This window comes from Haliotis rufescens, unplaced genomic scaffold (genome assembly GCF_023055435.1).
Source record: "Haliotis rufescens isolate VD_foot unplaced genomic scaffold, xgHalRufe1.0.p SCAF_6, whole genome shotgun sequence".
Classification (NCBI taxonomy): Eukaryota; Metazoa; Mollusca; class Gastropoda; order Lepetellida; family Haliotidae; genus Haliotis; species Haliotis rufescens.
Genome location: NW_025964334.1, coordinates 18,955,995 through 18,979,695, shown reverse-complemented (window position 1 = coordinate 18,979,695; position 23,701 = coordinate 18,955,995). Strand labels below are relative to the sequence as shown.

Sequence of the window (23,701 nt, the reverse complement as noted above, 5' to 3'; positions counted from 1 at the left end):
GTGTATTTAAACAGTAATGGCCACGTCTGGTCTTCAGATAACACCCGTTTTTGTGCAGGTGAATCGATCAAAATGATGTGCACAGCACTATAGGGGCAAAGTGGTTTTTCACATGCAACTGGTTACGTGGCCATAGTACCGCACGTGTTTTCAGCCAAACTTGTTAGCAGTCATTAACAAAAAAAGAAAAACACAAGAAAACAAAAGTCTTTACAGCCATTTGTCATGCCACGCCTTTCAAATGTGCAACGTGAACGTGCCATCGGCATGTTGCAGACGGGAACGTCCGTAGCTGAAGTCGCAAGGACGATGGGTTGTAGTCGACGGACTGTTTATGATTTACAGACGCGTCTACAGCAAACGGGTACCACCGCTGATCGCCCTCAGCCAGGTCGACCACGTGTGACATCACATGCAGAGGATCGTCAGATTGTCTCCGTAACCGACGGCTACATCAACCAGAAATGAAATGTTTAGGGTAGACTGAGTGCGCAAACTATTGAAACCGTCTGAGAACTGCTCACCTTCAAGCACGACGCCCATACTGGGGGCCGATTCTAACTCAATTACACAGACGTCAACGTCAGTTGTGGGCACAGCGACACTTACGATGGACTCAGAGGAATTGGAATCAAGTCGTCTTCAGTCATGAATCCCGATTTATTCTTCGATTTGCTGATGGTAGGGCGATGGAGGCGCCGTCATGAACGTTACGCCCAGTGTTGTGTACAGGAAAATGACAGATTTCGAGGCGGAAGTGTCATGGTGTGGGGTGCTTTCTGTGGCAATGAACGTTCCAGGCTTCTTGTCATCCGTGGCAACGCAAACGCTGCTGCTTACCGCGACCAGATACTGGCACCAGAATTTCTGCCTGTTATGGTAGCACATGGACCCGGTATGATCTTCCAACACGACAATGCCAGACCCTACACAGCAATTCTGATAAGGAATTTCCTTCACAATGCGGGAGTCAACGTCATGGACTGGCCGTCAAGGTCTCCCGACCTCAATCCCTTCGAACACGTCTGGGATGCTCTTGGCAGAAGTCTGCGCACTCTCCAGAACCAACCACAGAATTTGCAAGATCTTGGCACTATTTTGCAGCAACAATGGCGTCGTCTTCCCAATCATGTGTTCACAAGCATCACAAGGTCCATGCGGAGGCGTTGTGTAGCAGTTGTCAACGCACATGGTGGCCATGCACGCTACTGAACTTATGTGCCATCAGATTCTCGTGCTTGGGACTTATGATTTAAACTGTTGATGTTATTACCGAATACCGTAGGTGCTTTGAACAAATTATGGTTATCACCGTTAATTAAAATCCTTCTTTGGACATTAATGATTAAAAATTACCTTTTCTGATACCTTTGTCCGTTGTATATCATATATGGGATTACTTTTAAAAATGTGAAGTTTTTAATTTGACTCAGTATATAAAAATAGTAGATTTTGATCCCCAAACCGGTAAACACTTCCACCTCCATGAACTATAATGATTTTTATCTGCATGTTTATGTTTATTCCAGGTCATCGTAGTGATGCCGTTCGGTTATATAAACGTACAAATGATGACCTCAAAGCCAAAGCATCAGATGTCATTTGTGCCAAGAAGGGGAAGAAGGGCATATCACCAATACCATCTACATCTGCATCTGTAGAACCACTACCATCTACATCTGCATCTGTTGAACCACTACCGTCTACATCTGCATATGTAGAATCACTACCATCTACATCTGTAGAACCACTGCCATAAACATCTGCATCTGTTGAGCCACTACCATAAACATCTGCATATGTAGAACACTACCATCTACATCTGCATCTGTTGAACCACTACCATCTACATCTGCATCTGTTGAACCACTACCTTCTACATCTGCATCTGTAGAACCACTACCATCTACATCTGCATCTGTAGAATTACTGCCATCTACATCTGTAGAACCACTACCATAAACATCTGCATCTGTTGAACCACTACCATAAACATCTGCATCTGTAGAACACTACCATTTACATCTGCATCTGTAGAACCACTACCATCTACATCTGCATCTGTTGAACCACTACCTTCTACATCTGCATCTGTTGAACCACTACCATCTACATCTGCATCTGTAGAACCACTACCATCTACATCTGCATCTGTAGAAACACTACCATCTGCATCTGTAGAAACACTACCATCTACATCTACATCTGTAGAAACACTACCATCTGCATCTGTAGAACCACTACCATCTACCACTGTACAACCACTACCATAAACATCTGCATCTGTAGAACCACTACCATAAACATCTGCATCTGTTGAACCACTACCATAAACATCTGCATCTGTAGAACACTACCATCTACATCTGCATCTGTTGAACCACTACCATCTACATCTGCATCTGTTGAACCACTACCATCTACATCTGCATCTGTTGAACTACAACCATCTACATCTGGAACCTCAAAGTCAAATGATGCCACTTTTAAATGTCCGCGCGGAACTGTACACATGACATACAATTTTAATTGAATTAAAATTTTGAATTGCTACATGTTGTCATTTATTCAGTTACTTGGTTTAACCTGGGATTGGAGGTTTTACATTCAAAGTAAAACCTCCGGAACGAAAACAAAACCTCATAATAGGTTTTAATTTTAAAGGAAAACCTCTTAATAGGTTTTTCTTTGAAAGTAAAACTTCACAATATGTTTTAATGCCTATGTTATTTGCAGCCTAACTCGCGAAGCATTTTATGATATTCAATGAAACTTGGTACATGTCACCCTGAGGGCATGGCCGGGATTGGAAATGTTCGTGACTTACGTACGTATCAGGTACTTACGTCATTATCAGGTCTTTTTTCACCAAAAAGCCTTTTCCCCGAGACCGTGTTTAAGTCGTGTGAATATATAGGTTATATGTATTTGAATACTATGCATGACAAGTTGTGAGTGCAGTCGTTGGTCGCAGTGACCAACTTTCAATGAGAAGCATATTCAGTATTTTCGCTGTTACATCTGTTGACATTTAGGGTGTCACATGATCATTTGCAAGGAAATTCGGATTCTGTGCACACGGAACCAACATCCTGTCGTTTGATTGCAATGTTATAAACAGAAAAATCCTTTAACTACCCAGCATTTAATGTGAAACTAACACTGATATGTGTAGTATTTAATGATATATACATCACGAAATTGCGTATATCTTATGATATTCCGCAAAGCATGAATGCTATTTTGTCACACCCATTTACCCGCACCTGGTGTGGAGGGGGATCATTGCCGACCGACGACATCTATAGACGTATGGCATGGGACACAATTTATATAGTGAAAACAAAATCATCAGCGTGTACATTGCAGATACATGAATCAGATCCCTTCATATCAACGTAACATCGAATAGAGATCCTTATATATGAACAGAAGTTCAAATAAAAGATACCAAGAAACTTGCATGTGGCATATTGATTCATCGGCTACGGTTTCCGGTGTCACGAAATATATTCGCCCCCGGAATAAAATCTCCCTCCGGCGAATTTATACCGGTACAGTTCCGCCCCTCTCGAAATAAACTCTCCCCCACCCTACGAAATTAAATCTCCCCCTAGAACATTTCCTCCCCCGGTCGTTTTATAAATACTTGCCATGCAGTTAAATAGTTGAGGGCATTGCCTAAAAGTCGGGCCGGGCCGGGCCAAGACGGGCCAAAGTGTTGTTGGCTAATTACTTCATTGTCGGCGATCATACCTACATATTATTGATGCAACATACACACATGTCATTACTGAACAATCACCAACCAAAAACGTGCACCATAATTAAGTACTTCGTAGTAAATCACTTGAAAACCAGAAAATAGAGCTGTGTGTAAGCGTCGCTGATCTAGGTAACATGTAAAAGATCAATCGTTAAACGAAATAAGATTTGAAACGTATCAAATACTTCAAGCTATCGTGATACAAATTTCCATCTGTCGGCGTAGCGTTTATATTTATAGAAACGTACTATATCTAAGTAAACACCACTTTATAATGTCATTGTTCATCGTATTTAAAGCAGACACGTTGGTTAAAGTAGACCTCTTCTCCCCATACTCTCAACAGTCTCACAAGTGTTCGGTCCGACTTGGCCCGGGCTGTCAAAATCCACTTTAAACACACAGATGTATCATCAACCACGCCGTTCAAGATAATCGAGCACTGTTCGTTGTTGTTTTTTACAAGTACACTTTGCTTTGACGATGCCAGTTGATGTTGTTCAATACAGGCTGGCGGTGGGTGTTTTTGAAACTATTCTACATGCTAATCATTTCGGGAAGATGATGCACATTTCTCTATATTTTGGGTTACTTTGCTTATATAAGTTCCGATTATCATTCTTAGTTTCACTTTTTCTATTCTACTGCGGTGATGTACATCCGAATCCAGGACATTTGCATAGTCCAGATTTAAAGATTATACTCTAAACGTACGCAGTCTTAAAGACAAAGTAGATTTAATCAGTGCTGAATTAGATAGTTATGATGTTGTATGTTTAACAGAAACCTGGTTGCTCCATGATATTCTAGCCACTGATATTACACTGATACCATTTTCAAATCGTAGCCTGTTTTAAGGAAGATATTTTAGATCTTAAATCAGAGTATAACGGACAGCCTGAGCTGGAGGCGCGCGTGGATATATTGACAGTGTTTACCTAGTTAGTGTTAAAACCGAATGTTTGCGAGGATTAATATTTCTGAATTCAGTTACAACAGTACCCGTACATGTATTTGTTACATTAAGTCATTTCATTCAAATTTGTTTGGTATGATTATGTCATATAATTATTTTAGGATGGAAGGTACAGTTACCAAATAAAATATGCTGAAATATCAATTCATTATGACCATATTTCATAATCTATTTTGTAAAGTAACCCTCCTTACATTAAAGATAACTATTTCAAGTATATAGGGGGGAGACTTTATACTGAGAGGGGGCGCGAAATATATCCGCCCGGGGGAAAATCTGTACCGGTATCAAATCTCTAGGGGGAGAATTTGTACGGGGGAGAGTTTATACCGGGACACCGGCTTACGGGAGCATGGAAGATCAAACGGATTAAAAAATATGCCAATTATATCGTGAAAATCACATTGTTATTTCATACTAGTGGTGATTACTGATACTATGTAATGATTTGTGTATATTCTGTTTGTGACAGGCGAAATATTTCAAAATGTACTGTTATTGTTTTGTAACGAAAGATTATAAGGAGACTACCCCTGTCTGTGACATCACATCCGGTGAGCTTTGCACTTACTAAAATATTGCTGTCAGAATTCTCGATCTATATTTTCGTTTTTCTCTCGTCATATTCAACGGAAAATGACAAATAAAACATTCTTCGATTCAGAAGATCGTCAACTTTCGCCAGTGCATATATATGAAGGCAATGCCTTCTCCTTTGCTGTGATTAAAATAGCAGTAAATTGTGCTGAGGTCGGGCGATGCACGCCATGTTTGATTTTCAAACGTCTGCTAGCATCACGACACAAGAAATGTATATGCGTATATCGTAAATATTCAACCAAAACGCTTGAAATTAAGATTGGTGATATTTATAAGTCATTAATTATTTCCTGCAAATGTTATAACATGTCACGTTAGATTAACCCGAATGTTCGTATTTCTGTAACTGACATGATGACCTCGAAAAGTGAGGTTTTTTCTGTTTTCTGTTTTGGATAATACATTTACTGAAATGGTTCAAAATTTACCATCTCGCTGTTATTTAACGATAACAAAACATCGAATTTATACTCACTTAGAATTAAGATATCGGAGATTTGATTATTGAAATCAATTTGCACAAATTTAAAAATTGAAAAAGATTCCAAACACGAAACGCAGACTACCTTCAATAACGTAATTCAAGTTTTGTGTTCGCTTTGGTCTTAACCTTGGTATGATTGAAAACATCAGGAAATATTTTCATGGTAATGTGTAGTTTTCTATTAGGAGAAAATGTGCAAAATATTTGTTCAATTCGCCGTTGTTTAATGAAGCACCGACTGTTTGTTAGTTTCACACTGAATTCTTTTACACACAGATAACGTATTGTTTCACGCATATTGTTTCACAGTACCTTTGCTACCTGCATGGACCCCAGCAGGATTTACACCATCCCTTTAGTCACTGGCGACTATTGACAAGGTTTACCCGGAGATTTAAAACCAACAAATATACTACGATTAAAACACTGCCAGATATAAAATTACTTTGATTTATGTTGGCTTACATATCCTCTCGGGGGACAATAATTTTACGCTACTTCTACCCCTTTCGCGGATATTGCAACTAACAATCTCAGTTAATTATCATATACCTCCAATTTATGAAATGTATATCTTAGTACATCAACATTTATTAGTAAATTCTATTTCCTTTAAAAAAACGATGATTAAATGAGCATGTATTTGATTAAAAAGATCCTTTATAGATGACACATTGAAAAAATTATCCCTTGTGACGGAAAAATCAATACAGTCAAGCAGGACATGCCTGACTGTGATTCTATCATCACAAGAGATACAAAATGGAGGATCCTCGCCTTTCAATAAATATTCATTTGTATACCTGCTATGGCCAATACGACATCGTCGTATTATGACTTCCTCAAATCTGGACCGACAACCCAAGTAGGTGTAACTGATATTTGGTTTAATTTCATGTAATTTATTGATACCTACTTGGGTGTCCCACTTCTTTGGCATCAGATCACGGATGTAAGATCTAATTATAGGTTTATAATCACTATATGGGATGAGAAGTGGTGTCCCAGATTTGGTGAGTGTTGCTTTAGCAGCAGCATCGGCCATTGTGTTACCAATGTTACCAACGTTAACATGGCCTGGCAACCAACAAAAGACGATGTCGTACTGGCCAGTAGCAAGATCATTATGTAGTTCTATTTTTTCACGGAAAAAGTGGATGTTGACAAGATATATTCTTAATTGCCCGAAGACAGGAAAGTGAATCAGAGAGATAATGAACCGTTTATGTTTAGATTTAGTATTTATATATTTGAGAGCAGTTAATATTGCATGTGATTCTGCTGTAAAAATGGAACTGTCATTCGGTAATCTAGATGATATGGTTCTGGGTCCAATGACAGTGGCGCTGGCAACAGCGTCACCATCCTTGGATCCATCTGTAAATATGGATTGGTAAGTATCATAACTGCTCCTTAATGTATTATATTGTTGTTGATAAATTAGTTGATTTGTTTCAGATTTTTTGAATTTGGTTAATGTGAGATATACCTCTGGCCTTATCATTTGCCAAGGAGGTGATGAAAACAGTTGAGAGGGAGCAATATGTTGCAGTTTAATATTTGAAGCAAACATAGCAGACTGGATATTGATTTCGAGCGGTGGAACAAGAGATGATTTTTTATTGTAAATATCTTGGTAAAGAGGATTAAAGACGCAACTAAAAGCTGGATTTCATTGATAAGAATATAATTTAGTGACATATTGTAAAGATAATTTCAGACGGCGTTGTTTAAGAGAAGGTTCATCCACTTCTACATACAGACTGTGAATTGGAGACGCCCTGAAGGCTCCAAGGCAAAACCTCAGGCCCTGATGATGGGTAGTATCCAGGTTTTTTTAATTACTTTTGCAGGCTCGACCATAGACGATGGAGCCATAATCGAGTTTTGAACGGATCAATGACCTGTACAAGTGTAAGAGGGTTGTTTGATCCCCTCCCAACTCAGAATTAAAAACTACTTTCAACAAATCTAGTGCCTTCAGGCATTTGGCTTTAAGGTAATTAATATGCGGAAGGAAAGTTAAATGACTATAAAAAATAAGGCCCAATAACTTGGCCTCTTTTACAACTTTGATAGGGTGTTTGATCCCCTCCCAACTTAGAATTAGAAACTACTTTCAACAAATCGAGTGCCTTCAGGCATTTGGCTTTAAGGTAATTAATATGCGGAAGGAAAGTTTAATGACTATCAAAAATAAGGCCAAATAACTTGGCTTCTTTTACAACTTTGATAGGGGTGCCATCTAAAAATAGTTCAGGGTCCTTATGCGGCTTCTATTTTCTGCAGAAATGTATACAGTTAGTTTTTAATTTGGAAAATATAAACCCGTTTTCAAGGGACCATTTATGAATTTTGTTGAGACAGATTTGCAACTGCCTGTCTAATGTATGCATATTTTTTCCACGACAAGAAACGTGAAACTCATCCACGAAAAGTGATCCATCTACTGAATCACTTAAAACCTTTAAAAGACTATTTATTTTTATACTAAGTAAAGTGACAGACAAAACACTGCCTTGTGGGACACCCTGATCCTGATGATAATGATCAGACAGGATAAAACCCACGCGGACCTGAAATTGTCTGTCAGATAAAAGCTTGATATAAATTCTGGCAAACGGCCTCTCAATCCAAAATCATGTAAATCCTTTAAAATCACGTTTTCCACGTTGTGTCATACGCTTTTTTCTAAATCGAAAAAGATAGACACTTTTGCTGGTTATTAATGATTGCATTTTTCACAAATGATTCTAACCGTACTAAATGGTCAACGGTACTTTGATTCTTTTGAAAGCCGCACTGAATATTTGTAATTAAATTATTTGATTCAAAGTACCATGTAAATCTGTTGCTGACCATGCGTTCCATAGTTTTGCAAACGCAACTGGTCAATGATATTGGTCTTTAATTTGAGGGATCACTGTGATCCCGTCCAGGTTTCGGTATGGGTATAACTATGGCATCACGCCAGGAAGAAGTAAACTTACCAGATGTCCATATATCATCAAAAATTAACAAAGGAGTTTCTAAACGCGGTTCTGGTAAGTGCTTCGGGAGTTGATAGTGTACATTATCAGCTCATGTAGCAGTATCATGAGCTTGTCCAAGAGCTGTATAAAAGTTCATGGATCGAAAATATTTCATTATAATCTTCCCCATTATCTGATTTAAAATTTATAGTTTTCTTTTCCTGCTGTTTTTGAAATTTTTGGAATTGAGGCACATAATTGAGGAAGAAGAATGTTTTGCTAACGTTTCACCGAGTTTATTTGCAATATCATATTTATTAGTTATTAGGTCATCCCAATTCTTAAGATGGTGGACGCTACATTTAGAACTCTTACCTTTCATTTTCTGTATCATGTTCCATACCTTGGACATGGGCGTTCGTGAGTGTATTTTGGAAACATAATGTTGCCAAGATTGGCGTTTATTTTGTTTAAACGTACGCCTGGCTTTAGCATTTAAGATTTTATATTTATTCAAATTATGGACCATGGGATGGCGACGGAAATAGTGTTCAGCCTTTTTCCGTGCCTTCCTAGCTTGTTTGCAGCCATTGTTGAACCATGGTTTACAGATGTGTGGATTTGTAGAGGACTTAGGAATACATTCATCTTCATATTTGGTTTAATTCCTCCGAAAATAATTGTACAGGATCAGTCGCGTTAATAAATAGATCAGGTTTCAATTTATTGGATGCGAGTATTTCAAATAAAGGCCAGTTGGCCTTAGTGAAGTTCAATTTAGTTGAAGGAGGAACATCTGAAGGTAAGGCAGGTTTTAAAATAGTTGGGACATGATCACTGCCACAGAGGTTTTCGTGGACGTACCATTCAAATTCGTTTAATAAATCAGAGTGAATGAGTGATAAATCCAGAGCAGAGTAGGTATCTGTACCGGGATGTAGATATGTGTTTGAACCATCGTTATAGAAAGTCATTGTTGGAAATGAAATCTTCCAAAAGTTTCCCCTTATTATTTGTCTGAACACTACCACAAAGGGGATTGTGCCCATTTAGATACCCAAAATAATACATGGCTTTGGGAGTTGATCAAAAAGAGTTTGAAGTTCAGACTGTCGGAGAGAAGAAGATGGTGGGATATATAGCGAGCACAATGTAAAAACAATGTTCAAAGTTAATAAAGAGTAATAAGTTGAACGGGGCTATGGAGGACGCCGTGTTTCATTAGAATTGAAGAACCTCCAGTGGCTTTAGCACCAGGAGGCGAAAAGACGTTGTAGGAGGTATATCTTCTAATATCACATTTGTCAGTATCCTTATAATATGTTTCCTGTAAACATATGGCAGATGGCTTAAAATCCTGAATTAAGAGTTGTAACTCAGTATAATAATTCCTAAGTCCTCTACAGTTCCATTGAATTAAATTGGATGAGTGGGTCATGGTGGCTCAATTGGTGATCGCTCACGTGAACGTGAGTAAGATGAACTCCTATCGCTACTGCCTGGCGATGGAGTCAACCCCATGTCTAAAGCACTTAAGGAGTTGTGAAGAGATACTTCCGAAGAAGAGGTGGTGCTAGATGATTGTTTCCTATTTAACCTTTGCCATTGCTTTTTAGATAATTTACGTTCCCGAATAGATGGTTCTTCGGGAGATGCCTCAGACGAAGTCTGATTCTCAGCCTGAACACAACAGGGTGATGATGCGGATTTACTGTCAGAGATTGGAATATCAATGACAGAAGCACATGCAACAGGTCGGTCAGAATTGACCCATGTCAAATCGGTTTGACACAGTACCGATTAGAAGTTTTTAGCAGATTTGGTCAAAACAGCAGAATAGTTTAGAGTTGTTGATTGACTGGCAACAAGCTCCCTAGCGTCTGCAAAAGAGATGTTAATTTCACATTTACGTATTTTCGTCTCGGTTTGAAATACTGGGCAGGATTTGGAAGAGACCATGTGTTGGCCTTCACAGTTGGCACATTTGAGATCGTGAGTACAATCCGCACTCTCATGGTTGCAACCACAATGATGACAAACAACAGGGCGTCTACAGGTTTTCGAACCGTGACCAAACTTTTGACATTTATAGCATCGGAGTGGATTGAGAACATACACCTCCACTCCGATGTTGACATAACCTGCTTTAATTGAATTTGGAACCGACGGACGAGCAAAAGTGAAACGTTTGACGGCTTGTACTCCTTGATTTTTTAGTTCAGAAACAATTTCATCTTCTCTCACGTCTGAAAGGGAACGTGTCCTGTCACGAACAATGCCACCACAAGAGTTCAACGTCCTATGCTTAAAAAACAGTAACCTCAATATTAGCAAAGTGTTTGATAGATAATAAATTGTGAGACTGCTGTTTCCTCGCACATTCCACCAGAAGAGATCTAGTACGCAATCGTGTGACATTTTAACTTCTCCACAATATCCATGAATAGCTTTGGGTATAGCAAAGGGATTTAGTTTGAGTGGTTCATGATCTGTGGCTTCGATCACAAGGAATCGAGCCCAGGAATCAAGAGTATTAGCTTCATCAGACAAACTTGAGTCTAAATGACGTCTTTTTTAACCAGAGTGTGAGTGAGCCATGATTATTTTGAAGTGATTCAGCAACCCTGCTCCCCATCCACCATGAGTATCATAATAGACAGTGTTGCAATGCACCGGATCTCCAAGATGCAAACACCAGGGCTACAGGGTTGTTATACTCCAGAAAATATGACACAAACAGCAAGGTCTGTATACCAAAATAATGCCAGGCTGGTTCTGCCCATGACAAGAAATTGGATACATGTTGAGTTTGGAGGTCAACATTACCAGATTGGCCCATGAGCCACCGCCTTCTGGCATGGGACATTCATTGTACATATAATTTTCAGTGAGAACATTCATTTACAGCATTCAAAGATACAGAACATGCTTAACATGAACGTTTTCCATACACAGGGCATGGCGTGACCAGCGGATTGATAGAACTGGGCCCATTCTACCACCCGTCTAGGTGAAGTAAGGGTCGAAGTGGTGTTTGGGGCGCCTTTTATGACCAGCAATGGGGTGCTGTGGACACATTCTGCCCCGGTTCTACACGGGGGAAGAGCTATTAGCGTTAGCCAGCACTCACCACGAGGAGGTTGCCAATAACAGAATAAACATAAATTTTATAAAGTATGGTTTCAAAAGCATTTTGCAGGCTTCATTTATGTGTTGCTCATTTTAGTCGTATCATGTTATAATTTTCTGTTATATAGACTACATATTAGAGATATAATCAGCTATACATATGAATATAATTCTGCACAACCTCTCTACGTATATTTTATTTTGTTAATGAATTCGGCCATATGATATTGCTGGTATCTGAATAGTCACATAAATTCGAAATGTGAGTTGAACATGGTTTCCACTTTCCAGTAAGCGTTAATAACCTTTTCATTAATTATATATCTGAAACCCACTTAATATGATAGCTCATGACAATGGACGCCCTGCATTATACAAGGACGACATATGCAGTATAAAGGCAATAAAAGGTATCACACTATATTGGGAATTGCTAGTCATGGACACCGAGTATGCTGGCAGCGCAAGACACGTGAGATAGCACACTTACGAGTGAGAATGGGCTGTTTTTCTTCACATTCAATTTGGGTGCTCATTTGAATTATATAACATAGCTGAATATCATTCTGGGTTTTGTGTTATGAAATACAGGCATAACAGCGTTCCTTTAATACCTATAGATTCCTATATTTTTAACTTTCCCAATATTTTCTATATTGACATTTTATCCCTATACTTGACATATTTTTATGGCACAACTGACTACCTAGGTGCTTTAGATTTTTTTGATTTTTTTTTGTAGGAGCAAAACAAAAAGGTAGTGAAACGTTCCTGTCATTTCTCTGCGCTGAGGTTTGGTATCCAGCCATGTCACCCACATCTAGTCAATAACCCCCACGGCCATTCAGACATTCAGTTTGAAGCAAGATTAGGACTGATTAGGAATTGAATGGACTGATATTGCTCATAAGGATGCTTCCCGTGCATAGAAATGTCAGGAAAGATAGTGAATGTCCATTGACAATTAAACACCTGTATCTGGTAAGCACAAATTTCCATTATACAGCTGTATCTTTAGTTGTAAGTCAAGGAAAATTCCTTAACACCCCTATTTGTTTCAAACGTTCCCCTATATTTCCCCAATATTTGCCCAGTTTTAGCAAAGGTGGCTTTGATGCATGTGAAATAGAAACCGACAAAATGTCACTGTTAAAGATAAGGATGTGTCCAAATGCGCATGGGCTCTTCCAACTTTCATCGAAACTACTCGGTAAATACTCTTCATGTTGAATATTAACATTTCGCATTGACAAAGTAAAAAAACCCAGGTTGAACCTGCCCTTTAAAACCTTATTACTAGATTAGTTATTTCTTATCTTTTGCACCGAATGGAATCGGTTTCGGTGGATGCCCTGACTCTTGTATGACATTGACGTTTTATATTTATTCGAATCCAACTTACGCACTAAGTATGATCTTTGGTTTGTTGTCCCCAAGGTCATATTGTGGATACTAAGCTATCTGTATCTGTTTCTGCACAACCTCCTTCATAACATTTGATTTTGTCAAATAAATCCGTTATGGTGATTTCAGGCAATCTGAATGGTCACATGAATTCGAAATTTGACCTGAAAGTTGATACTTGGCGTGGTCATCGTTATATGAACGGTTGTGTTAATATATTTTTAATTATAAACCTGAAAGCCACTTAATATCGTTGTAATTCATGATCAGTCACACCCTGCATTATATTAGGACGACATATTCAGTGAAATTACAATATAAGGTATCGCACTGTACCTATTATTACTAGTTGTGCGTACATATACGTTGTGTATGCCTCGAGACACTGTGTAATCTGGCAGCGCAAAACAGGTGAGACAGCTATGTTAGCATGAGGTTAGGCCTCCTCTGTGAATGGATTGTTACCCTGTACATTCAAATTGGGTCCACATTGCCTTTGTTGTTAATAGAATGAACGTGTAATGAAATTGAATCCTACAGTAAGTCAGTCACCATTGATAATAGGGTTATACGTTTTTGTACCTATAATAACTGAGCGAGAGCGAGAACTATATTCAATGAAGTCAGTTTAGAGAGCATTAATGCGGCAATGCACATTCAGGGTATCACCACTTTTAGTCAGAGGTTCCTGAGATATAAGATTTTATGTTCTCATAACATAGTCGCTTAAGGTCAGTGGAGATTATGGTGATGCCTAAATAAATGACGTATTTGTAAAAGCAAAATCAGTTTAATCTATGTTGCATTTGTCCATTATGTGATTATCAATGTTTCAATTTTAAGAAGAACACATGGTCGACCTTAAGGTTTCCGAGAAATATGTAAGTTTCCGAAAAGATTCTTTATTCATTTCGGTTGTGTATTTTGAAAGTAAAATTCCATTTTATAAACAGCGAACAAAGTCGTGTAACGATAAAGTGTCAGGTTCATATACACTCATCTGGTTTAGAGAAGGAGTCACGACAGATCGGTGACAGACCAACAAACGCTGTACACTCACTTGAACTTTGAGGCTGAACTGAACTTTTTTGGCCACTATCCGAGGGATAAGAAGTTTTTATGAGGAACATACCTGTACATCATTAAAAAAACATGGATGACACCAAACAGGTTTTGGGATGGTGTTCTTTACTTTATTTTTATCATTCTTGTTCGATCTATAAGATAAGCTGAAAGTATTAGCGAGAACAAAATCCATAATAAAAAGAAATCTATTCTGAAAGTTGTCAGAGTCGTATGTCGCTCTTTGAAATCTCGGTAGAAAGGGAATGCTCGAATGTACCTCAAAAGTTGTGAAATGTAAACATCAAATGACGGAGCTGCATTAATAGCTCGACATAAAGGGAAAGTTGACTAGTGGTGAGGTGAGGTCATCTCTCTTGTCATACAGTCTTGTGGAAAGTGTGAACCTGTTTATTTAGGCATAGATCTAAATATGAAACAGGCAGTCTCAACGGTCTCCTTTATTACTTGTTCAGGTGGGTAAATCAGAGGAAGGGTATTTGAAATTGGATGGTTATTTGAACGATATCAGATCATCGAAGCTTAAGTTAAACTTCTTTTGACTTTGCCAATCCGAGCAGAAATTCCGATTCATTGGCATAAAGAAAACAATGAGCAAGAAGGGGAGCACATTTGGTGCCCATGGGAATGCCTCCTTCTTTCCAAAATGTCTTACCCCCAACGTTTACCTGTTGTCAATGAAGTCCAGCATTGCACATACTGTTTTTTATCAGTAAACGGCAGATGGCATTTACTTTCATTTTAGGTAAATTGACCTCTGAAGATAAATATGTGACTGTATCTACGGTCACCACAGTTTGTAAAAAAAGCCCACATGGCCCAAGGGGTGCAAGCTCCGACGTTCATACAGTTTGGCCCTCACTCTATGAAGGTTCATACTCCAATGAACTCACACAAAGTGAAGGTCAATTCTTAAGTAAATATAAAGATTTGACTATTACTATGTATGACTCCGAAGACGTAATCTGCTACCAATATGATGGTCATAACCACAAGTGACTTCCCTACTTATTCCGTGCGTGATATTGTAATTGGCTGAATGCACAACTGAAGAGAGGAACCAGAATGGAAATAAACCTATTCTGTCCCATCTTTCAGTCATCCAAGTCTGTCTGAACTTCCATGATGTGTGTGTCGTAGTTCCCACTGATAAACTCTAAAAGTAAAATACAATTAATTGAGTGTTTGATTGGAGAAAATGGTATGAGTTACATATTAAGTGATGCAACAGATAAGGTCAGTATGTTAACTGAGATACTTTTGGCATGACACATGAAGACATGTCCATTTCCTTTTTTACTGGTTTTCAAAGCTCCATTAAAATCCGTACTCAGAACGACATATTGCAGGTTCTGCATACGTAGCCACAAATCCCTGATCCTTGTCTCAAAGATTAACCATAATCAATAATATATTTAACACTTACTATATATCCACAGACTGTATTTGAGACAAGTGGAATTCTCACAATGTCGATTCTAACAAATTCGAAGGATTTGCTTGAATTTGTGCAATCTCAGAAAATAACCAATTCAAGTTGAATTGTGTCAAAATATTTGATTTTACACCTTTGTATACATGTACCACAACCCCACACTACAAACTTGGGGGAAAACTTCATTCCTTGATCGATGGGACATTTGTTCCTAATCGTGGTTGCCATAGCTATATTTACATCTCTATCTTCAGGTCTAGGCAATTTGTCAAAAATGAAAGTAAATAAAATTAACTGATCAAACAACATGTGAAATGCTGGACCTCCTCATTGAAAACATCCATGGTGACAGTTGGGGATAAAACATGTACACAAGAAGTAGTTATTGGCATTCCCATGGGCACCAATTATGTTCCTCTTCTTGTTGATCGGCTTTTTATGCAGATTTACCCACCAGCATTAGTAATATAGGAGACCAGTGAAACCACCTCATCTATTTCATATTTAGATATATGCATACAAATTTAGATGTGACAAAACACATCTCCACAAGACTGTATGATAAGGATGGCGTCAACATTCGGATAGTCAACTTTCCCTGAATGTCGAGCAATGTTCCAGCAGCTCCAACCTTTGGTGGTCCAGCTCTTTTGAGATACATTCAAACATGCTCTTTCTTCAAAATACATTCAAAGAGTGGCATACAACCGTTGTTGATCCGGGTTTCATGTTTTATAGCAGACATGTCGACATTTGTTGCATCAGTGACCAACATTAAGTCTGATGCAATTCCCTGTTTTGTAAAACATGTTCCTAGCTTTTCGCAAGTGAACAAATGACTAACCGTTTTGCGTGTTTCGAAGGTATGCCACCGGTTGGGTTGTATCCACACCTTTTCTCGATCAGCTGGTGTCATCATTATTTCATGATGATTCCCAAACAAATGCTGATCATAGAGTCTGAATCATACAATGGACTTTGCTTTTAGCAGATATTTCTGATGATTATGGAGAATGTTTTGTGGCTTTTGTTTACATAGTCAAGACATATGGGTTTCCTCTTTCTATGCTCATGTGTTTGATGTTTGATATAAATAGTTCACTAGGAAATGTACGGATAAGCCCTACCAACATGACAGTCTCAACTTAGATTAGTTGCCTATATGAATTATGTTTTGCTTCAGAGGTAAACTCTAAGGTCAAACTTCTCACCTACATCTGTTACACCTGGAGCCATATTCCTCAAGACTACACACGCTAAGATGGAGCTGGGCTGGTGTACAAAGACCTTCAGGTGCCTCTTCATCTTCTTCAATGTCATATTTGCTGTAAGTTGCTTTTCCTCCTCACCTAAATATAAACTTTTCTGAAACCCTCCTATTTGATACAATTAAAGTCTGTTCAACTAGTTACTCAAGCAAAATTTACAATGTGTTTTTCTTTGTAACCTTGTCAAATAACTACAGCAGGAAACAGCAAACGTTATTATTCAACAGAACCGTTATCATACCTTACTGAATTATATGATGATTACTTTATATATTAATTTCATACTCGTCACGACATGGCTGAAATATTGCCGATGTGACGTAAAGCATTAACTCACTCACTCATTAATTTCATGACGCATTCTAGGCTAAAAGATGGCACTCGCATTAGTTTTGTGACGCATTTCATGCAGACATTCATGTGAACATTAATTTCAGCTCCCCTCCTTGCTGATCCAATTTCGCCAAAAACGTTTCACTTAAGCTTCAGGTACATAAATGATCTGATGTTAATCGGTAATGGTCAAATAGCCTGTGACCTTCCACTGATTTATTCACCTGAGGTCGCCATAAAAGAGACGAGAGAAACAGCCTCGTTTGCTTCATATTTAAATATATGCATACAGATTCAGAGTGACAATAATCTATCCATAAAACTTCAATGTTCCCTTCATGTTGAGCAATATCCTCTAAACTCAAGCCTTTGTTCTCTTCATTTCACAACGTTTGAGGTACAATTCAGATTTATATATTTACAGTGTATGCCTATCAGCAGAGATTTCATATGATTTTGTTTATGTTTGTAATGTATGCAAATATAATCTTTACGTTTGGTTACCATACCGGACAGGGCAGGTAATACGTCTTCACATATAAACTTAATGCTTTTAAAGTCAGCACTATGAGTGAGTGAGTGAGGACACCGTAATACACCAGTATTACTACCTTTACTCGTGAACTTTGTGCTCATAATACAATACAGGCCCGGAGAATCCAGCAAGCTTTGAGTTTGTGACTACGAAGAGCCGAATTCGATTCCCCAAAGCTGTACAATGTGTTGAGTGTGTATTCTGGTATGGTTTTGTGCACTAGTGCTGAAATATCCTCTTACAAGAAGCACATTTGCAACTGAAATGTGATTTATGCATATTTTCTGAATATATTAACCGGGAACGTCTTCTATGTCACAATGATAATGTATTGAGATCTTGAATCTTTACAGATTGTCGGAATAGCCACAATAGGACTTGGCATTTTTCTCAAAGTGAACCCCTTTATTACTTACATCACTCAAATTAAGCTGGATGGAAGTAGTACATTTCTCGCCAACAGCGCCTTGATCATCATTGGCATTGGGGCCCTTGTGGTCTTTGTTGGCTTCTGTGGCTGTGTCGGAGCTGCTGCCAGGAACAAGTATTTGCTAGGAATGGTATGAACAAACAACATTTTACTAACATTTTTCATAACATTTTACTTGTTGCTGTATATAATTATAGAAAAGCGTGGATAATTGTTCACCACTTTACCCAATGACACAATAGCATCCAAGCAACGATACTAGATCACAGAAATATCAGTTACTACAATAGCATCATAGCAAGGACTACAGTTCATGAGGATATGTACTGGCACAATTGCATTTAAACAAAGATAATGGTTTACAGCATTATACATTGACACATTAGTGAACACATTAGCAAGGACTACAGTTCATTATGGTATTTTCTGGCTCAGTTGCATATAAGCAAAGGTAATGCTTTACAGCATTATACATTGACACAAGACTGAAGAGTAGAAACAACCCCTTAGTCACCCCTAATCCTTTCCAATATATTGTATATGATTACTTACCATGACATGTTCGTTCACACAGGCCCCTGATCACATCTGTCCAATTGAATCCCTTATGGTGTAATAATACTTAGGTATGAGTGAATGTTATTTTACAATACCGAAACAATATTTAAGCAACAGTTTAAAAACGCTATATGTAACAGACAAACCAGTGTGTGTAATAGCACAAGTAACAGTCCATGCCCCAAGGGTACGTTGAAACTGCGTACCTGACACTGTTTTTTAGCTCTTATGTAATGTTCATGTCGTATAATAGTGTGCTCTTAATTATTCAGTACATCGCCTTGTCCCTGACCATCCCCATCGTAATACTGGTGTTCATCATATCGGCAGCCAAGTACTTTGATCTGGTAGGTCTAACCCACAATGTGTAGGACATATCCTTTCATCATTTTAACACGGTTACCCCGCAAAACAATATAAAGAATGGCATAGTTCTTTTTTTACGGCAAGAATTATAATCTTAGATGCATTTGAAACATTGATCATAGACTTTTGGACTGCCCAGGAGTCGCATCTCACATCACCAATCAAGGGTTGCAGCTCACGGGACCATCCCACACACCCATCAACACTTAGAACACTTTAACAGATTTCTCACTTTCAATATTGTTATACTTGTCTGTTCTCCACCTAGTGTGCAATTGTTTCTGACGTTTGTCTTCTCTTGACTCATGTAATTTTAACCTTTTGCTCAAAGTTTCATATATGCTGTCTTAGTGGGGATGATAGTTCCAGGATTTATTCGGGCATCAACAAAGTCATAGTATCAGAGACATGTAACGTCATTTTCGAGCGCCTTCAGGAAATACGCCCCAAAGGTGTTATCTTCAGAAGGGGGAGGATGGTGCTGAGGCTAGTCGTGAACGACTAAATCACAGACATTTCTTTATATTTTAGAACCCGTTCATACATATGTTTAATGTTTTCAGGGAAAGGATATAGACCATTTCAGTAGCACCCTTAAAAACCGATTGCAGAACAAGAACAGCGAGAATGCTACCGAGTTCACCAAACCTTGGGACTATGTTCAAAAACAGGTAACAGGAAACAGCTTTATGGGCAGAATGTACCTTTAATCAGGAAAACGATACTCAAACCAATGTGTCCAATGCTACTTTACTTGAATTGAAACGCACCATCGGCAATATTTCAGAAAATTTATGGTTGTCACGCCAATGAATGATGTGGTTTGTCTGTGCAGGAACTGTACATGTAGCTCACTCGAGCAGAACAACGTTATTATCTAAGAAAATAAAGTAATTTCACGGATCTTTTTTATGTTTATTTTAAGATTTGTTAAGACCGTATACAAGATGTTTATATTTGCTTTTCTTTGACATGAATCCCGTCATGTGTTAACTGTAGATTACTGACTAGTGTTTTATGCACGGGGCAACATGTACATACATACATGGCCATGATATTGTCGAAATCGTAAAACTATGATTATTGCAAAGGTTTTGCCTCTTTTATTTACATAACTATTCATTATCCAACCTCACTTAATAAAGCAGAAAATGTCATTGTTTTGATAGCATGTCCTCCATTATAAAAAATGTATGTGCATTTCATATGCATATACAAGTAACAGACTTAAAAAGCCCTCACTCTACCTTTCAGTCTAGGGGTCCAATCTAACACCGAATCCTTATCTTTACAGTTACATTGCTGTGGCGTTTTCGATTACAGAGATTATGATGCGGTGTTTACTGGCAATGATAAGGTGTGTACCGTGATTTCATTGTTTCAAAGAAGGTATTGTAAACAATAATTAGTAATGAGTTATAGTTCGATATACAACTCATGCCTCCATTTTGGCTATAAAGTCGTGTCCATGGTGGTATTTGTAAACGTACCATGTTGGTTCATTAAGGCGTGGATTGTCACTTGCAACGAGTGACGTCATCATATGCAACATAACATTCATATTATGATTGTTATAGGTGTCACTGAAAATTACAAGATTGAAATTTGACAAGTGGTCATCACAATGTATATTAACGACCTTAGCCAAATAGAAAATGACCTGATGTTTAATTTACCAAAGGTAAACAGCGATTGAAGACAGTAGAATACTTTTTGCAGATACGTGTGGTCCTGATACTGTGGACGGTGATAATGGCCGCAATTCTGTCAAAAAGTACAAGTGAAATAGAGTTCAACAATAGTCAAATGTTTCCAATAAAGTATTACTTGAAAATAATTATTTTCTTACTGATAATGAGACTCAAAGAACAAAATTGACATCATTGAACAACCCTAACAGGACATATTTAATATAGGTAGCAAAAAATAAAAACATGCAAGATCAATGTGTACCGAAGGACGTCAGTGCACACATAGGGGCACCAACCGCTTAATGTTAAAATGGCAACATTCCCAATAAAGAATGTCAGATGAAGCCGCAAGTTGTAAAACATTCAGAGCTATATGGGCTTATTCTGCTGTGTATATGATACCTGCATGCCATGGGCATCGCTACACCCATGTTCGCAACGTATTTATGTATTATGTCATTCCCCGTGCACAAACTTTGTGACGTCATATAGATGATTATTAGCGCGCCCACAGTAAACTCCGCCAGGGAAGTGAGACGTGTTGTAAATGCACCTTTTTATAATAAAGGCATTGAAAAATAATGAACAATAACAGCGGACTAAATATCATTAAAGCTAGGAAAAATGTAATTTTCGATTAACATGTCAAATTACTATCAAAGATGTATTATCACCTGACTAATGACGCACTAATAATCGCAAAACATGACAATTGATGTATTCTCAAACCAAACAGCCGTCCATACGGTCAAAATATTTGTAAATCATGTTTCAGGGGAAATTGCCAATTAGTTGTTGTGTGTCATCAGCTGATACTGATCTTCACGCAAGTTGGACCAGCAGCAGCAACTTCTGCCCGAATCAGCTGATGTATTCTAAAGTAAGAGAGAAAGAGAGAGAGAGAGAGAGAGAGAGAGAGAGAGAGAGAGAGAGAGAGAGAGAGAGAGAGAGAGAGAGAGAGAGAGAGAGAGATTCTTTTCTAAAATTTCCGAGGATCATAACGCTAGCGTATCTTAAACTATATGGTTCATAAATATTTTATGCAAGATGTGGTGAATGGGTTATCCGTACATCTCGTCCTAATGTTCTGGATATCTTAGTCTCATCTAAATAACCAAAACCTATATAAGCATACACACATACCCTTCTCAAATAAATACTTCTCGGAATTTATCGGACCATGGAAAAGTCATTATGGTATGTAAATTTAGTTTTGTTTTTACTGAACTATTTTTCCAACATGCATACTACATGCATGTGAACATCAGGTACGGCCATGTTTATGTTGATTTTGATACGCATGTGTCTGTGTATCTTACAGGGATGTTCCTCACAACTACGTGATTATCTACTCCTCTTTGCGAAGACAGGCTTTGTTGCTGACCCCGTTATCGTTGTGTTGGCAGTAAGTATCTTGTTGCGAGTTAAACAGACATTGATTAGGCAGATTATCTTTGAATAATTACATACGGAACACATGAGTGAAATATGACCGAAAATACAAAATAGTTGTCCATATCAATTACAATACCAATATATTTTTTTATAGCCGGTTGTCCGCCACACTATCAAACAGTGAGTGTTTCTTTGTGCCCATATCCGGTAATATCACCGATATGGTACTGACAAACGTGGAAACATAATCAAAACGAACCGGGGTTCGAACCAACGATCATTGCGTGCCCAAGAGAGGCAACTTGGCACAGTTATATAGAAACATGTACACAATGGTACAGTTGTATCCACCCATCAATATGTGCCTTCATCAAAGCGAATGATACACAGATAATGCTGACTATCCCTTAAGAGGAGACGCCGTAATTGTGTTTCTCATGCTGGACACATTTTAGAAACTCTGAAGGAAATTTTATGATAACGATATAAAGTTAAAGATAATTTTACTTCTTTATTTCCCAGATCATCGGAATCATCATTGCCGCATGTTTGTGCAGAAGAAATGCTGAAAAGGAACAGTATTCTACATTATAATATGTGATATGCTACCGATCAGTGTCGAATAAACAAGTGCACATTTGAAATCTCTATCCACTATTACTATGCCGCCTTATGAAGTTATATTGGTAATTAAGTTACAGTGATACATAGAACTGTAATACTGAATCGAACTGTCCACATTAAACTAATAAAGCATACTTTAGAAAGCAACTTGGATTCACTTGAATCTTATTCAGAGATGAGGTAAAATATGATTTAATGACGAGTTCAATGTTACTTCACTTACATTTCGGCTAGAAAATGAAGACATATTTTAAATTAATGAAATATTCATCAATTATATTTTGTGTACTTGGTCATTATTCCTAATTAATTGCCATAAGTTCAAACTGCAATTTCTTTAAAGAACAAAGTTTTAGAAAAGAGTTCAATTAGATAATATTATTATGTAGGAGTCAAATTGAAGAAGGCAGTTTAATAATAACTTGTGTTTTTAATAAAGAATGGATTTTGAGGACATTTATATTTAGGAAGCTTAAGGGGTCTCCACGGAATTATCTTTTAAGTGACCACGGTACATGGTCAATATATTCAGAGATCATGTCATGAAACCTGGCTACAATTTCTATAAACCATATTATTAAAATAATGAAAGGATAAAGATGGTTGGTTATACGCGTGAGCTTGAAAGCATGTATCCTACGTGTTCTTACAC

General features: G+C 38.0%; 1 protein-coding gene across 1 annotated transcript; it reads left to right on the top strand.

Moving 5' to 3' along the window:
• Window positions 1–16,836: 16,836 nt before the first annotated feature.
• On the top strand, window positions 16,837–23,061 carry LOC124111256 (CD82 antigen-like). The gene is made up of 8 exons (XM_048386457.1): window positions 16,837–17,176; window positions 18,339–18,545; window positions 19,246–19,320; window positions 19,903–20,010; window positions 20,634–20,696; window positions 21,806–21,910; window positions 22,352–22,435; window positions 22,948–23,061. Exons 1-8 carry the CDS (start codon window positions 17,111–17,113, stop codon window positions 23,017–23,019), a joined length of 780 nt encoding a protein of 259 aa, XP_048242414.1. The 5' UTR covers window positions 16,837–17,110; the 3' UTR covers window positions 23,020–23,061.
• The last annotated feature ends 640 nt before the right edge of the window (window positions 23,062–23,701 follow it).